The following is an 18,113-nucleotide window of genomic DNA, read 5'->3' on the forward strand; positions in this document are numbered from 1 at the left end:
CATCATCAGGCACTAATTAAATCCCCCTAATGAGGAAATAAGGATGCAGGAGCCGGCTCCGCCGCGGCCTCCCCGGCCCACCGCCCTCGCCTCTCCATCGGACTTATCGCTCGTCACAGGATGTTTACAATAATTTTTAATTTGTGCAATTATTAATCACTTTTCTATCTGCCTCATTTGCATAATAATTAGTCATCTCACTGTTTGGCATGCCTGTGAATGACAGTGTTTTAAATTGAATTAAGATTTTAATATTCTATTTTCCTGCTTTCTTCCCCCCTCACACGCTAATCAAAGTCAGATTTGGCAGCCACAGGGAGGGTGGGGAGGAGGCTGGCAGGCACTGGACTTGGCCTGCTCCTCGCTCCTGAGAACTGAGCTGGGAGGAGGGGCAGGTCTGGAGAGGGCAACAGCAACCCACCGGCACCCCGAACCTGGTGCCCAAGGGGTTAACTCAGCCTTGCCTAATGGAGGGAGGCAATGAGTGAGGAGTGGGCAGCCGGCAGTGGGGAGGGCAGGCGTCAGACTGTCTCAGTGGCGCCAGAGAGCAAGAAAAGCACTTTCATTTTCTGTCCAAACAGGCTGCTTTTTGCAAGGGAAGTTGGAAAGCACATTACAGGCCAGTAATTGATCCCTGGTTACTAGTCTAAGTTAACTTTGATGGCTCAAGGTCCCCCAGGTAGAGAAGCAGCTGGAACAGTCCAAAACCCATTGCCATTCTTTGGACGGACTGAGAAAACAAATCTCTGCAGTTGAGTTGGGCTCCCCTCCCCCCTCTAGAGCCACCAGCTCTCCACACACCAGCAGACCCTCTGCCCAGGCTGGGCACTTCACAGAAGCATGCAAGAGAGGGCGGGGTTCCGGCTGACCAGGGGCAACAGGAGGGGGCACACTGGCCTCTGTCAGGGGCAGGGGTGGGTTCATCTCTCTTACCCTCAAGCCCCCCTCTGACCATCCCAGGAATCCTGCTCCAGCCCCACCTCCTCACCACTAGGCTTGCCTTTCGTGTTGCCATGGTAATCCCTGTGGCTACCCTGGATACCCATTGCGGCTCCAGAATTCTCTGCTTAGGCAGAGCAGCTCTACCCACAGCCTGCTTAGAACACCTCCCCTTTTACCATCACTGAGGCCAAAGGTTGAGGAGCTAGGGTATGATCACCAACACATGGTCTGCAAAGTCAGATACTACTTTTCCCTTAAGGTGAGTAGGGAGAGGAGATGGGACACGGGAGCTGGTGTGAGCCAGTACAGGACATCACAGGCTGGGGAGCGGGGGATCAGACTCCAGCCACCAAGGCTTTCCCCAGGCCAGAGTAAAGGAAGGACCTCAGCCTACAGAGATCCGTTCCTCCCACAAGCAACAAGGTCTCCCAACTGTGCACTTAGGAGTCAAGGGAGGGAAGTCCTCCTGGCGGGGCAGGTTGGGTAGGGGGGTGGGGACAGGGGGGGACAGGGAGACAGAAATGGAGTCTTGCTGCCAGAGTTAAAAACTAGATGAGGAGAGAGGGCTAGAAGTTTCCAGGAGAGCCCTTCTCCTTCATAGGACTCCATGGCTGGTCTGCATTCTCCATCTGCAAGTCAGGCAGGGAAGATTCTAGGTATTCCTACAGTCCCCTCTGACACAGGATGTCCCTGGGCTGACCCCATGAGCCCTCTTGCTGATTCACCTAGGCAGGTGCCAGCCTCGGGAGCTGGTAGTGCCGCAAACCCACTTGCCCAGTCATCGTCTGAAGGGGCAGGACAAAAACTGCCGGGATTCAGGAGAGGCATGGTCCAATCCAGGAATTACAGGGAGCTTTTGAGAAACCAGGCCCGCAGGGGCTTGGGCTTTGTCCCCAGCTCCACTAGAAGGAACACATAGCCTTCTTATTAGTTTGTAAATCAGGCCTAGATGAGCCCAGACTTCACTGTCTCCTACCTCATCAGCAGGGGATGCACCCTTTACCACAACCAGCTTCACCCACCACACCCAGCCTCTGCTCCCCAGCCTTTCCTTCCCGCAACCCCTCAGTGGCAAAGGGAGCTCTCCAGGCTCAGAGACCTGTACACAGACCTGGTGCCACAGTTGCCTCTGCTGGCTGCCTTCACCTTCCACACCTCCCCTAGGGATGAGAGGAAGGCCAGCAGACCCTCAGAACCATGCTCACCATGAATTCCAGCTTACCGGGGACAGTCCTGGTTTACAAGTGTTGTCTCGGCATACCTATTAATAGTACATGTGTGCTCATACACACAAACACACCATTTACTCTCAGAAGTGTCCTAGTTTGGACAAGAAAATAAATGGCTTCTCTAATCACAGGCCAGTACAGGGTCCCAGAGAGCCTGGGGAGAAAGTGGAGATGCTCTGAGCATAGAGACAAGCAACATTCTCTCAGTCCCCAAGCAGAGGTGAAGCTACGCCCTTTCAGTCAGCACCAAGAGCGAAAGTCAGAGCCCCTGTCCTGGGCCAGAGCACCAGCACGTCAACAGTCTAGCCTGGGGACAGAAGGGATGCAGGACTTTCCCAAGGCGGGGAGACACCTGACAAAAGGCACAGTAAAAAGGAAGACAGAAGAGCCAGCTCAGCAAAAAGGTAGAAGCCTGAGGGGAGTAAGATGCTATCTTTACATGTGTCCAGCAAATGGCAACAGGGAGCAGCGTGCCTCGGCCCGTCCACGTTGCAGCGGGACAGCCCCATCCAGCTGGCTGCCTCGTACTGCTCTGGCGTGTGTCCTCTTGCCCTTCCGAAAGGCCCACATAGATTGCAAAGCCTCTCTCCTTTACCCGCTTTCCCCAAGATGACTCCTTAGCCTGAATTGCAAAATCAGTACAGACATTTCACAAGCTCCCATCCCCAACCTAAGAGATGAGGAAGAGAAATCGGAGCAGTCAGCCCCAGGGTAGCAGGACTCTTGGATCCCTTCCTTTTGTGCTGTTACCTGATTGATGCAAGGCTCTTAGGGATCCCCCTTCTCTCCACCTATCTGAGTTGGGATTCCTAAGTTCAGAAGTATAGAGACCACTGTGTTTCTTTGTAGGATGGGAATGGGGTTACAGATATTGGGGAATTTCTATGTCCTATCATCCAGCGAAGTTAATGTAAATTAGCTGCAAAGTAATATACAAATGCATACAATCTACATCAGGAACCAGTAGTTATGCATTCTGGGGACTCAGCAGCAACAGTCCCCACTCCATTTCTCATTGTGCTTTTGATTTGCATTTCCCTGATCATTAGTGATATTGAGCATTTTTTTATGTGTCTGCTGGCCATCTGTATGCCTTCCTTGGAAAAAAGGCTATTCGGATCTTCTGCCCACTACTTCATTGGGTTTTTTTTTTTCCTATTGAGTTGTATGAGTCCTTTATATATTTGGAATATTAACCCTTTCTCAGATATAAGGTTTGCAAAGGTAGGTGGCCTTTTCACCTTGTTGATGGTTTCCTTTGCTGGACAGATGCTATTTAGTTTGATGTAGTCCCACTTGTTTATTTTTGCTTTTGTTGCCTTTGCTTTTGGAGGTAGATCAAAAAATCATCACCAAGACCTAAGTCAAGGAGCTTACTCCCCGTGTTTTCTCCAGATTTATGGTTTTAGGTCTCACATTCAAGTCTTTAATCCCTTTTGAGTTAAATTCTGTGAATGGTATAAGGTAGTAGTCTAGTTTCATTCTTTTGTATGTGGCTGTCCAATTTTCCCAACACTAGTTATTGAACAAACCGTCTTTTCCTCATTGTATATTCTACCCCCTTTATTATAAATCAATTCGCCATGTATATGTGGGTTTATTTCTGGGCTCTCTATTCTGTTCCATTGACCTATGAGTCTCTTTTTTATGTCAATACCATACTGTTTTGATTACTATAGCTTTGTGATACAGTTTGAAATCAGGGAATGTGATGATTTTCTCTCTCAGTATTGCTTTGGCTATTTGGAGTCTTTTGTGGTTCCATACAAATTTTATGAGTTTGTTCTGTTTCTGTGAAAAATGCCATTGGAATTTTGATAGGGATTGCACTGAATCTTTAGATTGGGGTAGGATGAACATTATGACAATATTAATTCTTCTAACATGAGCACTATAGATCTTTCCATTTATTGGTATCCTCTTCACTTTCTTTCATCAATGTCTTACAGTTTTCACTGTACAGGTCTTTCACCTCCTTGGTTAAACTTATTCCTAGGTGCTTTATTCTCTCTGATGCAATTATAAATAGGATTATTTTCTTAACATCTCTTTCTGCTAGCTTGTTGTTCGTGTGTAGAAATCCAACAGATTTTTATAAATTGATTTTTGTATCCTGTGACTTTACTGAATTTATCTACTAGATCTAACACTGTTTTGGTAGAGTCTTTAGGGTTTTACAAAATCATGTCATCCTCAAATAGTGACAGTTTTACTTCTTCCTTACCAATTTGGAAACCCTTTTATTTATTTTTCTTCTCTAACTGCTCTGGCTAAGACTTCCAATACTAGTGTAATAAAAATGGTGAGACTGGACCTCCTTGTCTTGTACCTCATCTTAGAGGAAAAGCTTTCAGCTTTTCATCATTGCATATGGTGTTGGCTGTGGACTTGTCATGTGTGGCCTTATTATGTCAAGGTACATGGCATCTATCTATACCCATTTTGTTGGGTTTTTAATCATGAATCGAGGGTGAATTTTGTCAAATGCTTTTTCTGTTTCTATTAAGATGATCATATGATTTTTATCCTTCATTTTGTTACTGTGTACCATGTTGATTTGTAGATGTCAAACCATCTTGCAATGATGGGATAAATCCCACTTGAACACTGTGTGTAATTTTTTTAATGTATTGTTGAATTCAGTTTGGTAGTATTTTGTTGAGGATTTTTTTTTTCATCTATGTTCACCAGAGATAATGGCCTGTAAGTTTCTTTTCTTGGTGTGCCCTTGTCAGTTTTTGGTATCAGAGCAATGCTAGCCTTATAAAATGAGTTTGGAGGTGCTCCCTCCTCTTCAATCAATTCATATTTTCTATTTCTTCATGATTTACTCTTGGAATTTTGTATGTTTCTACAACTTATCCACTTCTTCTAGGTTGTCCAGTTTGTTGATGTTCAATTGTTCACAGTAGGCTCTTATGATGCTTTGTATTTGTGGTATCAGTTGCAATGTCTCCTCTTTCATTTCTAATTTTATTTATTTGAGCCCTCTTTTTTTTTTTTTCTTGGTGAGCCTAGCTAAAAGTTTATCAATTTTGTTTCCTTTCAAAGAACCAACTCTTAGTTTCACTGATCTTTTGTATGATCTTTTTAGTCTCTATTTCATTTATTTCCACCCTGATCTGTTATTTCCTTCCTTCTACTAACTTTGGGCTTCATTTGTTCTTTCTCTAGTTCCTTAAAGTGTAAAGTTAGATTGTTTGAGATTTTTGTTTCTTGAGGTAGGCATGTATCACTATGGATTTTCCTCTTAGAACTGCTTTTGCTGCATCCCATAAATTTTGGTATGTTGTATTTTTCCATTTTCATTTGACTCAAGGTAAGTTTTTATTTCTCCTTTGACTTCTTTGTTGACCCACTGGTTCAGTAGCATATTGTTTAATCTCCCCATATTTGTGTTCTTGTTTTCTTTTCTCCAATTTCCTCTTGTAATTAATTTCTAGTTTCATACCATAGTGGTTAGAAAAGATCCTTGATATTATTTCAGTCTTCTTAAATTTATTAAGACTTGTTTTGTGGCCTAATATATGATTTATCCTGGAGAATGTTCCATGTGCCCTGGAGAAAAATGTGTATTCTGCTGCTTTTGGATGGGATGTTCTGTATACATAACTATTAAATCCATCTGGTCTAATGTGTCATTTAAGGCCTAATTGATTTTTTTTAATGTTTATTCATTTTTTGAGAGAGAGAGAGGGAGAGAGAGACAGAGAGACAGAGAGAAAGAGTGTGAGTGAGAGAGGCACAGAGAGGGAGGGAGACGCAGAATCTGAAGCAGGCTCCAGGCTCTGAGCTGTCAGCACAGAGCCTGACGCAGGACTCGAACTCGTGAACCATGAGGTCATGACCTGGCCGAAGTCAGATGCTCAACCGAGCCACCCAGGCACCCCTCCTTATTGATTTTCTGTCTGGATGATCTATCCATTGGTGTAAATGGGGTATTAAAGGACCCCACTATTATTGTATTGCCATCTATTTCTCCCTTTGGGTCTCTTAATATTTGTTTATTGATTTAGGTGATCCTATGTTGAGTGTATAAATATTTACAAATATTACATAAATAGGAAGCACTTAATTCAGCCATTCTGCCCATAGCAAGGAAGCCAGGGAAAACTCCATAAAGGAAACACTTGATCTGGAATGAGTAAGGTTCTGCTATGGGGAGAAAAAAACAGAATAGCAGAAGCAGCTTGGAAAAACACAGAGATCGGAACCAGTGGTGTTTGATCAGGCAAGTGAGAAGTCCAGAAATTCCAGGGAAAGGGTTGATAGGTCAGGTCACAAAGGACTTTGACAGAATGCTGAGCAGACTCAACACATGTTGTAGATAAAGGCTTCCTCCTCAATTTGCCTCCCACATGACCCTGGAGGCATTCCTATCCTCAGTCTCTCCATCAATACTGGGATAATCATGCTTCCCTTACCCTGTTCCCATGAAAGCTACAAACTCCCTGTCACTGGTACTGGGTTGGTTGGCAGAGCCACTCCATGAATATCTGACAGGAGGTCCATGTACTAATTAAGCATTCATCTAATGCTGCATACATGACAATCAATTATTAGCTCTGCTAATTAGAAACCTCCACTAAGAAGTTTTGGGGAGCAACCGGAAGGCAATGAACCAATTTTGGCCTACTCTTACCCAGAGTAACCACAAGACTTATTCATTCAGTCATTGAGACAAATAGCATAGACTTTAGAAGCTCTGTGGTCTGTAGCCTCAGCTTCCTTGTCTACAAAATGGAAACATTAGCATCAAATTTATTGAGTTTTTATGAAATTAATGTATAAAGGAGAGTGCCTGGCCCATAGCAGCACTAAATAAAGGACAGCTATTAGTTCTAAGGTATAATTCCTTAGTCTAGGAGCTTGGGATTTGAAAATGAGCAGAAGGCCTAAGAAAATAAGAATATGAATAAAAATAAGAAAATGACTAAGAGTCCTGGCCAGAGGACCTCATGATCCACAAAACAGCATAATGAATGTTGACTACAAAATGCCATGAAAACTCAGAAAAAAGGCTGACTTGGTAAGCTGACCCTGCACTTACAGCAGCAGCACAAGTTTGCATTGTGAGTCCCTAAGCAGAACCGGGCAAGACAAGGCCCTTCTAGCCCCTGCCATATCCCCTAGAGGTCTCCCAGCACCTCAAGTGGTTGTTTGAGTTTGTCTTTGTCAAAAGTTTCTCTAAACTCCACAGTGAAAGACTTTCTAATTTGTAACTCAGAAGTTAAGTCCTCTCCAGCATGAGACCATGTTGGCTGAACCTTAGGAGAAGGAATGGGCCCAGATAAGCCCCATTCCAGCCTCCTCCTCTCCTGCACCAAGAAAAACCAGGACAAGGTCCACCATCCCATTACCTTACATGATGAGAAAGTGTCAAAGAGCAAGACAGTGAGATTTCTAGGGGCTGGAGTTAACTATAGTGGCCCAAAATGCCAACTGCACAAGTAGGCAAAGGGGGTAATGTGGCTCCATCTCCTCTCACAACACGTGTAAAGGAGCAGTGGGAACTTCTGACGATGGTTTTCTCAGTGGGAATCATTGGTGGGATGTGATCACTATGGAAGCTAACTCAACCTTAAATACATTGATTACAATATAATATCTAGATGCAGAGAAGTAACAGTCCTATGATCAGTCCTCTGATCAGAATACCCTGCGCTTGGGGCGCCTGGGTGGCGCAGTCAGTTAAGCGTCCGACTTCAGCCAGGTCACGATCTCGCGGTCCGTGAGTTCGAGCCCCGCGTCAGGCTCTGGGCTGATGGCTCAGAGCCTGGAGCCTGTTTCCACTTCTGTGTCTCCCTCTGTCTCTGCCCCTCCCCCGTTCATCCTCTGTCTCTCTCTGTCCCAAAAATAAATTAAAAACGTTGAAAAAAAAATTTAAAAAAAAAAAAAAAGAATACCCTGCGCCTTAGGACCCAAGCCAGGTGCTGTACTTTAAAAGGGGCAGCAAACCAGAGTGACTTCAGAGAAGATAGTATGGGACTCAAAGTCACAGTTGAAGAAATTAGACAAAAGTAAGATGGGCCCAGCAGCTTTCCTACAATGTCAACATAACTGTGATATTACTTCCCGATCATAAAGGAGGTGCCACAGTTAAAGGGGAAAATGTCTTACTGTCAGCTACTCAAACACAATAAATTCCAGAGATTCCTCCCTCAGTCCCTGCTTCAGGTTCATGTGATATTCCCCAACCCACACAGCACCTGCAGGATGGCATGTTCAAGAATAGTTTCTCTAGTCTATTCAGTCTGTGCCTGGGCTTCATTTATGACTCTAGGACCCACCTTGAGGCCACCCTCAAAGGTTCACAGTGAACATGCCTCCAGACCATCTGCACTGACCACCTCAGTCCTTCCCTATGGTCCTTCATCCTTTTCCTCCCGCCCCTCCTCTTGTGTCAGCCTCTGGCTGAATTGTCATGCTTCGTTCTGTTGCTGGATTAGGGATGGAGGGGAGGGAAGAGGCCCTATGTGAAGTGTACAGACACAAGTAGACCCTATGTATAAAGATTAATTTCCTACTACCTTTTATGCAAAAATTGTCTGCTTCCTTTCTGATGTAAGTTTCAGTACAAAACTCTCCTTATTACCTTAAACTTATGACTCTAGGAAGAGAAGGAAAAACTTATTTCAACACATTTAAAATGCTGTCAGGTAGAACAGGGGTTACCAATCTGTTTTTGTAAGCCCCAAGATGGAAAATTCAGGCAAATGGTGAAGCCACAGGGTTAACATAACTGCTAGAGTTGTCCAAGAATGGGCTACATATGTCCCCGGAAGTGGTGACAGGGGAGAAAGTGTTCAAACATGGGTAGGAGTGGCACTTCCTGAAATGTGACTTGCCAGGGGACTCCAGCAGTAGAGTGGATGGGAGAATTAGGTCTCTTTAAGACCCTAACTTTGATTCTAGGATTCATATAATTAGCAGTGTATTTCCATAGGACCAAAGGTTGGGATAGCAGTTGAACTAGTAAACTGATGGAAAATACTTTTAAATTAATTGGTGTGGGGAAAGTGTCATGAATAGAAGTTCTTTATGTTATCCTCCACCTCTGACATTCCTGTTTTATGATTCCAGGTTCTGAAAGAGTGTCAGCTACTGGCAAATCCATACAGCTGACAAGATGCAGGTCAACCTTCTGTCTCAGGACAACTGGTGAGTATGTATGTATGTGCATGTGTGTGTGTGTGTGTGCGTGCGTGTGTGTGTGCGCATAGCGGACATAAGGGCAGGAAACCACAGACGTTTTCTGAAGGACACATGCACATGCACACACACATCTCCCACACAGTGGAGATCCAGAAGTGGACTTGAGAAATGGTAGCAGAGGTAAGATCCAACAATCTTGAGACCTGACCAATTCCATAATCGCCCCCTCCCCTAGCTGCTGGTCCCAGGAGTCTGTTGTTAGGGAAATAGCCACTTCCACCTCCCCTCCCAAAGCCAGTAGGGTGGCTTTCATATTCAGTGAGGAGGACCCTGGAAACCTAAGACACCAAACCCCAGAACCAATGCCAATCTGCCAAAGTATGGGCACTCACTCAGGAGCTGGGGACAGACGGCAGGGCTAAGCAAGGATGCTACTCCAATCACAACCCCGAAAGCCAGAAGGCCACAGTGTCCACCTTCGGCCATATCTGTGAGCTCTCTGACTGTGGCTGAGTGTCCTCTGGTCACCCCCTACCCAGCATCCCCCTTCTCACTCCCCTACCTGTCCCCAAAGCTCCTGTTCTCTGTACAGAGTTGGCAGGCAGAAGACACAGGACACTTCCTGTCCTGGGTACTGCTCTCACCCAGGGCGGCTTATACCTTAATGGCTCAAGGGCAGACCTCCCCACAGAGTTCTTTTTACCTGCTCCCCACTACAGCTGTAGCCTGCCAACATCAACCATCGGTAAAATGGCTCTTTGGCAGGTCCTTTCTCCATCCTGCAGATCACCACACACCCTACCCTGCTTTCTCCACTTCACATTGGCCAGTCCAAAATGGTTCTTTCCTCGCCTGCCGAAAAGCTGCTTCTAAAAGGGCAGCAACCCCTTCTCTCCCAATCTCCCACGCTTTAACCAAAAGTGCTGAGTCTAAGTGCAGCCCGTGCAGAGGGCCACCCTGCCTCTCTCTCCCTGAAAGAGTGTCAGCTGCTGGCAAATCCCTGCGGAGGGGCTTCTACAGGTCCTGTGGGGTACATCCTTATGGCTTCGAAGCAAGCAAGGGAACAAACCCCTGACTCAGGTCTAAACCTCTTATGCTCCTGGAGACTACTCTTTCCTCTGCCTCTTAGGAAACATAGACACAGCAACTGTACCAAGCCCTAGGGTAGGGCACCCCCCTATCCAGAGTTCGGCCCATCAATCAGTGAGCCCACCAGTAACCAATGTCATCATAAGCCACCTCTCCTGCAACCACCACTACTTTCAAGGCCAAAAAAAGGAAAAGAAAAAAAGACCTGAAATGCTCATTTAAAATAACTGCTGTTGAAATGTCATATGCCCTTACATGCAAAGAAAGCACTGCACATGCTTTCTCTCACACACACACACACACACACACACACACACACACACACACCCATCCTGCCCAGTTCTTACTGCTGGGGCCTCAAATAAACTCAGTTTGGGTCCTATATGAACACCATGGCCACCAGCAACATCCCAGCTCTGCCCTCAGGGGGGTGGGGTAGGGGTAGCGGGTAAGGGAAGGCTGCCATGAGGTAAATGGGGAAAACTCACTGGAATAGGTCTATCACTACTCCTACCCCTGCTCTAGATACCCCCTCTCCTGGGAACAGAAGACCCGGCCCACTTGACCACCCTTCCTCAAACAGCACCACCCTCAACCGCACCCAAGCAAGACAGGCTGGCTCTCCAAACCCAGCCAGGGGACAGCCATCCTAGTGTTCAGGTAAGGTGGGGAGTGAGATGAGAGTGGACCCAACAAGGACATGTGCCGCTGATACGGCAGAAACGCTCTTGGAAATATTTTAGTGTTCACATTTTAAGACAAGGTATTACTTATGAAGCGCCTCCTACATGCCAGGCACCATGCTGGATACTTTATCTCAGATCTTCTCCAATAACCCAGGAAGTGAGTTTACAAATAGGTAAATTGTGGCTCAGCGAAGTAAGGGAACTTGCTGGAAAGTAGCACATGCCTCGTCTTTGATGACCTCTCACTGTAAGAGACCCATCCCCCAATGACTTCCACAATTAAGATGGAGAGGTAAGAAGGACCCTACTCTGGGAAAGCAGCAGCAGGGGGGGTTGCTTTGCAGGAGTCAGAAGCCCAGGAGGAAATAGCCCCAGGAGATATTAAATACCGCCTGGAGCCCCTTCCCAAGGCTCCACTCCAGACGCAACCCCCAAGCTACTCCAACCAGCACAGCAAGCCTCAGTGGCTCCCCTTCAGTACAACCTATGGAGAATGTTATAAGCCCGGGAGGATACAGCCTGTGACTTACCATGGGGAGAAACCCTCCCATTCAGGTGAGACTTAGCTTCATGGCGAAAAGGGTAACAGGATAGATGAGTGGCACTCAGTATAAATCCACCTACCTCACCCTTCCCCCGGGGCACTCCTATCTCCCAGGCTGATCCCAGGGGTGGGAACCACCAGCGCAGGAGAATACAGTAAGCAGTAAAGACCCCAGCCCTGTCTCTTCAAGAGCCCTTCAGGCAATATTTGACTACAAGGCCAGCTAGGAGCACTCTGGGAGGAGACCACACCAACCACCCCATCCTAGCCTACCTTCCTCCCTATTTAGGCTAGACCAGTGGACAGCTCTGTAGTCCAGGTTTTCAAAGCTCTGGTGACCCAAAAAGGGGTGGGAGAATACTCTGGATTCCACACTAAGGATTCTTTAGTTCTGGTCTTGGGGAGACAACCCTAAAGGTCAGATTGGAGGAAAAGGCAATGCTCTTACATTGGGTCTATTATTCCCCTTATGAAAGGTTCGCTTAAATAGAATGAGCCGTGCAGGAGCCAAGGCTGGGGTCCAGGTCCCACTGTCAAGATCTTCCCTCTCAAGACTTTCCCACACAGAGGAGGGACTCTGCACACTTTCTTGCTCCCTTCAGGTGACGACTATATGACCACTACTCATCAGATTTCCTTGCAGAGCCCTCTTCTTGGTCAGTCCACGTTCCCAGTTCATATTCAGGGCAGAAAAATAGGACCAATAGTGCGTCCAGGCCACATGGAGTACACCAGCCAATACCAGAGTGACTTCCAAGCCTCAGGGTGGAATCAAGTCCTCAAAACTGACCCAGACAAAAGAAGCCAGGGGATCAAGTGAGTAACCAGAACTGTTGGCAAGCTGCAGGGTTGTGGGGGAAGGGGCCAGAGGAGGGCTCTATTGCCCAAGAGAAAGGTACTGATGGTCCCCAACTTACAATGGTTTCATTTACAATTTTTCGACTTTCTGACGGTGCAAAAGCGATGCACATTCAGTAGAAACCGTACTTCAAATTTTGCATCTGGATCTTTCCCCACACTAGTATGACACAGTACGATCCTCTCTGGTGACGCTGAGGGGTGGCAGCGGCCCTCAGCTCCCAGTCGGCCCTGTGATCACGAGGGTTCCCTGACAACATTTCTGCACCCATGCAGCCATTCTGGTTTTCACTTTCAGTACAGTATTCAATACGTGACATGAGCACTTTCTTATAAAATAGGCTTTGTTGCCCAACTATGGGCTAACATAAGGGTTCTGAGCACGTTTAAGGTAGGCTAGGCTAAGCTATGATGTTCAGTATTTCAGATGCATTAAATGCATTTTCCATTTAAGATATTTCCAACTTACGACAGGTTTATGTAGATGTATCCCCATTATAAGTCAAGCAAGATCTGTAATAATTTAGAACTCAGTCTTCTGTCCAATTCAGAGACATGGCTATAGAAGGCAACAAAGCAAAGGAGTAATTGTTTTAGAATCCTGGATCTTCAACTAGTTCAGATTTATTTCGTCCTCACCTAAGTTTTGGGCAAGGACAAACTGCCTGCTGTTCATAAGTGGGGGTAAGTCTCCTCCCCCGTGCATCTCTGAGAGACAGGAGCTCAAACTGCAAGCCAGGAGGTAGAGCAGCCAGGCTTATCTGGTACTCACGAAATTACAGAGATTCGGGCATTCCCCTTGCCCATCCTTGTCCTGGCTTCTCCCCTATTAGAGCTTGCTTCCCTTGGGGGCCCAGCATGGCCCTCTACTTCCCTCTGACTCATCCCTGAAAGGTTAGAAGGCCCAGCTCCAACGCAGAGCCAGGCATATGCGCACAGTGCCACACAAATGTTCCAGAAATGTCCTATTCCACAGTGGTAGAGGAAAGGATAACCTTCACTGGGAAGTGAACAGGGATGCGAGCCTAGCAAGTAAGAAAGCTCTTTTCCCCCTTCCCTAACAAACATACCTCCAAGCTCACTTCCCAAGACCACATTCTCTAAGCCAAGCCTCTAGCTGCCTAGCAGGGCGTTCTAGAATGCTCTCCATCACCCTATCCTTTGGCTGCAGGTGTCGCATCATCTCTGCTGGGTCTTAGCATGATAACTAGGGAGTATGAAAAAGAAACAGAGATAAAATTAATTAAAATTTTATTTTCGGAGGAGAAATAAATGTGTATTTGAAATTACCTGAAAACACTCTGTACAGTTTAGGCAGACACACATAGGAAAAGCAAAAAAAAAACCACGTAGATGGCCCGGTGCCCCTCTATTTGGCATGCCGGGATTGGTTCCCAGGTATAGGTCCTGACCTCTAGAAATGTGTTTACCCCTTGCAGCAAATACACCCAGACTGTGCAGAAAGACAATGCCCCTGGCTGGCAGTCCACTATGCATCAGCATCCGAAACCGAGATGGGTGAAGCAGGAGATGACCATCCTGGGTAGGAAGAGCACTGTCAAGTTTGACGGAGGCACAGTGACCAGGGTAAAGTGCCCAAGCTCTCTGTCTAGAGGTAATCAGCATGAGGGTCCTAACTACTCCCTCAACCCAAGGAGGGGAATGGGGGTAGACAGGGAACAAAGGAAAACGTTTACCCGACCAGGACACCCCAACCCCACTTGTCTTGAGAAATCCAGAAATTTTACTTTCCTGAATCTGCAGCCACTTACGGACTCTGATATTTGTCCCTGACCACAGAGGTGAGGTACGTATGCACTTAGCATATGCTGGACACGTGGTAAGTACTTAACAAAAGATAGCAATTAAAATCATCATTATTATTATTTCCCCAGACATGCATTCCTCTCTTCCCAGATGTCTTATCTACCTCCTCCCAAACCCCTGGTAAAAAGAGTCAAGGGTAAGTGCCCCTCTAGCACACTCAGGGTCTTCAAAGCCAAGTTACAAACTGAAACTACCAGCAAGCAATTCTTCCAGGACTGTAGAACTCAGCCCCAAGTATGCTACGGAGACCTTCATCACAGAGGCTATGACAAGCCCCTGGTAAGAACTGTTGTGGGCAGAGGACAGACCTCTGGACTACCCCTTCACCTGTCACCTTGCTATCAGGGTGAGGGTGGGTGGGGGGAGAACTGTAGGGAGTGGAGTCTGATGTTTAAACCCTGGATCTTTCCCAACCTAGAGCAATTCCGAGCAAGTTAACCTCTCTGCACAAATGTTTTCTCCTCTGCCAAAAGGAAAAGAAAACAAACCTTGATTACTAGGCACTAGACACTGCATTTCTATCCGTGACCCCTTCGGAGCATAACATGCAGGGAGGGTAAGGTACACTCCTTTTTCAGCTGACTGCTCTCTGTCCCCTCAAGAGTGTGGGTTCGCAGGCACCACCTCAGGAACAAACTACCACCAGGACCTCCTACATGCCCTTGTTTTCTGAAAGATTGAACCTCTGTAAGCTCAAGGTCAACAGCAGCAAATGGGAGCCAAACAAAATTTCTCTACTGAGCAAAGGAAAACATTCAGGTACAAAGGAAATTTGTCTTCCCAGATACAATAATGTTTGCATACGGCCAAAAAAAAAAAAAAAAAAAGCCAGCGTCGTGGGGCAGACATAATTCAGCTCCAGCCTGGCCCCATAATCTCTCTGCCTATTTTTACAGACCAGTCCAGCTGCCTGAAAGCCGGCTCCAGAAGTACTTTTGAGCGCCTGGGTGGCGCAGTCGGTTAAGCGTCCGACTTCAGCCAGGTCACGATCTCGCGGTCCGTGAGTTCGAGCCCCGCGTCGGGCTCTGGGCTGATGGCTCGGAGCCTGGAGCCTGTTTCCGATTCTGTGTCTCCCTCTCTCTCTGCCCCTCCCCCGTTCATGCTCTGTCTCTCTCTGTCCCAAAAAAAATAAAAAAATAAAAAAATAAAAAAAAAAAACAGAAGTACTTTTGACAAGAGGACTCAAAATCCCAAAAAAATAATAATAATCGGGAGAAAGAAACCGCCCAAATAACCTATGCAAAAATGCACAGTTGGGCACCCATATCGAACCTTAAAACTGAGGTCCCACCGTAACTACCTCATAGCACAGACTCAGTTTTCCCCCTGGGATTTCCCAGTCACACCCTGACCCTAATACAACTCTTTGAAACTAACTGAGCAAGGGTGAGTAACCTTTTTAGAAAGGAAGGATGCACTGTGAGTCTTAGAAGGTCAGTGTGTTCCAGGACTCCTGAGGGAAAAAGAGGTCAGACTATTTCCCCCTAACTAATGAATGAATGGCAAAGCATCAAAACTTTTCTTGTCAGTGCCATCAATTAATGACATTCTATTTGAGCTACAGCGTCTGCTCACTGCTGCTTTTTTTCCCTTTATATTCTCTGAGATTATAATTCACATACCATAAAATTTACCCTTTTAAAGTGTATAATCCAGTGGGTTTGAGTATTGCTCACTGCCGCGTAAGTCTAAACTTCAGAGTGGAGAAAGTGGCACAGGAAAGGAAGGAGAACATGAGGGTCTGGATTGATTAAAACAAACAAACAAAATCTTCCACGTAGAGAAAGTATCCAAAGCCTAAGGGAGAATCTCATCAAAGTCTAAACACCAGGTCTCTCTCTTAAAAATACTTACCATATTGAAAACAGGATTACGTTTCTGGTTTTAAAAGAGGGATAAGACATGGAATAGGCAACTGAATTTAGCCACCTATATCCTTGAGAGATGCTAAAACACGGATAAGACCCAGAGGCCTCCATTCCCCAGTCAGGAAAAGGTATATCACACTGCCCTCTAGTAGTCAGCCTAGGGAATGACAGCCAGCCACCTGCTGAACAGACTTGGAGGTCTCTGCCCTGGAGGATGTGCTGTGCTCACATACACTAAGGCAGAAAAATCGGAGGGAGAAGAAATTCGTAAATTTTCACCAGTGCCTACCAAACACAGAGCTCACCTGCAATAAAATCTATCTACTTCCCCTCCACCTAAGTCTCTGCTTGAAAACAGATAGATTCCGGGGCGCCTGGGTGGCGCAGTCGGTTAAGCGTCCGACTTCAGCCAGGTCACGATCTCGCGGTCCGTGAGTTCGAGCCCCGCGTCAGGCTCTGGGCTGATGGCTCGGAGCCTGGAGCCTGTTTCCGATTCTGTGTCTCCCTCTCTCTCTGCTCCTCCCCCGTTCATGCTCTGTCTCTCTCTGTCCCAAAAATAAAAAATAAAAAACGTTGAGGGGCGCCTGGGTGGCGCAGTCGGTTAAGCGTCCGACTTCAGCCAGGTCACGATCTCGCGGTCCGTGAGTTCGAGCCCCGCGTCAGGCTCTGGGCTGATGGCTCGGAGCCTGGAGCCTGTTTCCGATTCTGTGTGTCCCTCTCTCTCTGCCCCTCCCCCGTTCATGCTCTGTCTCTCTCTGTCCCAAAAAAATAAATAAAAAGCGTTGAAAAAAATTTTTTAAATAAAAAACGTTGAAAAAAAAAAAATTTAAAAAAAAAAAAAAAAAAGAAAACAGATAGTTTCCTTTGTTAAGGAAAAAACAATGTGGTTTAAGGTTTCTAAAACATCTGAGCCTGTCTTAGTCCATTCAAAACAAAATGCTGTTAACAAAAATACCCTATACTGGGGAGCTTAAACAACATGCATTTATTTCTCACAGTTCTGGAGGCCTGGGGGTCCAAGATCAAGATATTAGCAGATTGATTTGGTATCTGATGAGGTTCTTCCTGGTTCAGAAGCTAGCTTCTCGCTGTGTCCTCACATGGCAGAAAGAAAACAAGGGAGCTCTCTGGGGTTTCTTTTACAAGGGCACTAATCTCATTCATGAGGCTCCACCCTCAGGACCTTATCACCTCTTAAAATTCCTACTTCCTAGTATCATCACACTGGGGCTAGGATTTCAACATGGGAATGTGGGGGGCGGGAGGATACAACATTCAGTCCACAACAGCCTCCTAAAGCAAGGTGTTCCTAAGAAAGTGTGGGGCCCCGTTAAAATGAAGTTAAAACCTGGGCCCATACGGAAATAAAACCCAGCTGTGTATAAGAGTTGTGACAAACGGCTAGGAGTTGAATGTACTCACTGCCACTTCTGGCCAAGGAAAGGGGATGGCTCACAAAACAGCTTACAAAAGCATAAACTCTGAAGTAGTAAGTTAGAATAGGATCTGGGGCCTATATTCACTGAGGACTTTTTGTAAAATAAGCTTTCTATTTTGGAAAAAATTTAAACTTCTAGCGAACTGTAAAGATAATGTAGAGTTTCGTTTTGTTACTCTTCACCCCAATTTCTCGACTGTTAAACCTCTTACGTGACTACAGTACATTTGTCAAGACTGAGAGATGAACATTGCACGCCTTTGTAGGAACTAAACTCTGGACTCTATTCAGATTTCACCAGTTTCACCGCTAACGTTCTAACCTTGGGCCTTTTCACAAAATGTTTACATCAAGGAGCCAAAGGACCAGCAAGGCAGAGCGCAACCCAGTAGGACTCTGGGTTCAAGTCCCAACTATGCATCATGCTAACTGTAGAACTTGTTTTCTGAGCTTGTTTCCTATTTAACATACCTCCAC

At 46.1% G+C, this 18,113-nt stretch overlaps 2 protein-coding genes across 21 annotated transcripts in view; one reads left to right on the top strand and one right to left on the bottom strand.

The window, feature by feature from the left end:
* BUD13 (BUD13 homolog) overlaps positions 1 to 18,113 on the bottom strand; it is a 60,782-nt gene that overhangs the window by 12,209 nt on the left and 30,460 nt on the right. The window lies entirely within an intron of this gene.
* Positions 1,016 to 15,846, top strand: LOC131486851 (uncharacterized). Of its 20 annotated transcripts, XM_058686805.1 has the most exons (11): positions 1,016 to 1,201; positions 2,303 to 2,575; positions 9,255 to 9,332; positions 10,941 to 11,075; positions 11,446 to 11,656; positions 12,277 to 12,461; positions 13,943 to 14,090; positions 14,421 to 14,609; positions 14,909 to 15,089; positions 15,227 to 15,254; positions 15,489 to 15,846. In XM_058686805.1, the coding sequence occupies exons 5-11, from the start codon at positions 11,633 to 11,635 to the stop codon at positions 15,562 to 15,564; spliced, it is 831 nt and encodes a 276-aa protein (XP_058542788.1). In that variant the 5' UTR covers positions 1,016 to 1,201; positions 2,303 to 2,575; positions 9,255 to 9,332; positions 10,941 to 11,075; positions 11,446 to 11,632; the 3' UTR covers positions 15,565 to 15,846. The 20 variants fall into 20 exon arrangements, 9 of the variants coding, with proteins under 9 accessions (XP_058542788.1, XP_058542789.1, XP_058542790.1 ...); XM_058686806.1 differs by lacking the exon at positions 2,303 to 2,575; XR_009249496.1 differs by lacking the exons at positions 1,016 to 1,201; positions 2,303 to 2,575; positions 15,489 to 15,846 and adding an exon at positions 14,209 to 14,310 and having other exon boundaries at positions 9,242 to 9,332; positions 12,248 to 12,461; positions 13,943 to 14,118; ... (1 more) ...; positions 14,544 to 14,609; positions 15,227 to 15,260.

Source organism: Neofelis nebulosa, chromosome 10, assembly GCF_028018385.1.
Source record: "Neofelis nebulosa isolate mNeoNeb1 chromosome 10, mNeoNeb1.pri, whole genome shotgun sequence".
Lineage (NCBI taxonomy): Eukaryota > Metazoa > Chordata > Mammalia > Carnivora > Felidae > Neofelis > Neofelis nebulosa.

Excerpts from the sequence above, each read along its gene's own strand:
- LOC131486851 (XM_058686805.1), top strand. The coding sequence starts at position 11,633 with ATGGGGAGAAACCCTCCCATTCAG. Across the intron at positions 14,091-14,420 it reads ACGGAGGCACAGTGACCAGG|ATGTCTTATCTACCTCCTCC; the intron begins GTAAAGTGCCCA and ends CTCTCTTCCCAG. Across the intron at positions 15,090-15,226 it reads GAGCAAAGGAAAACATTCAG|ACCAGTCCAGCTGCCTGAAA; the intron begins GTACAAAGGAAA and ends CTATTTTTACAG.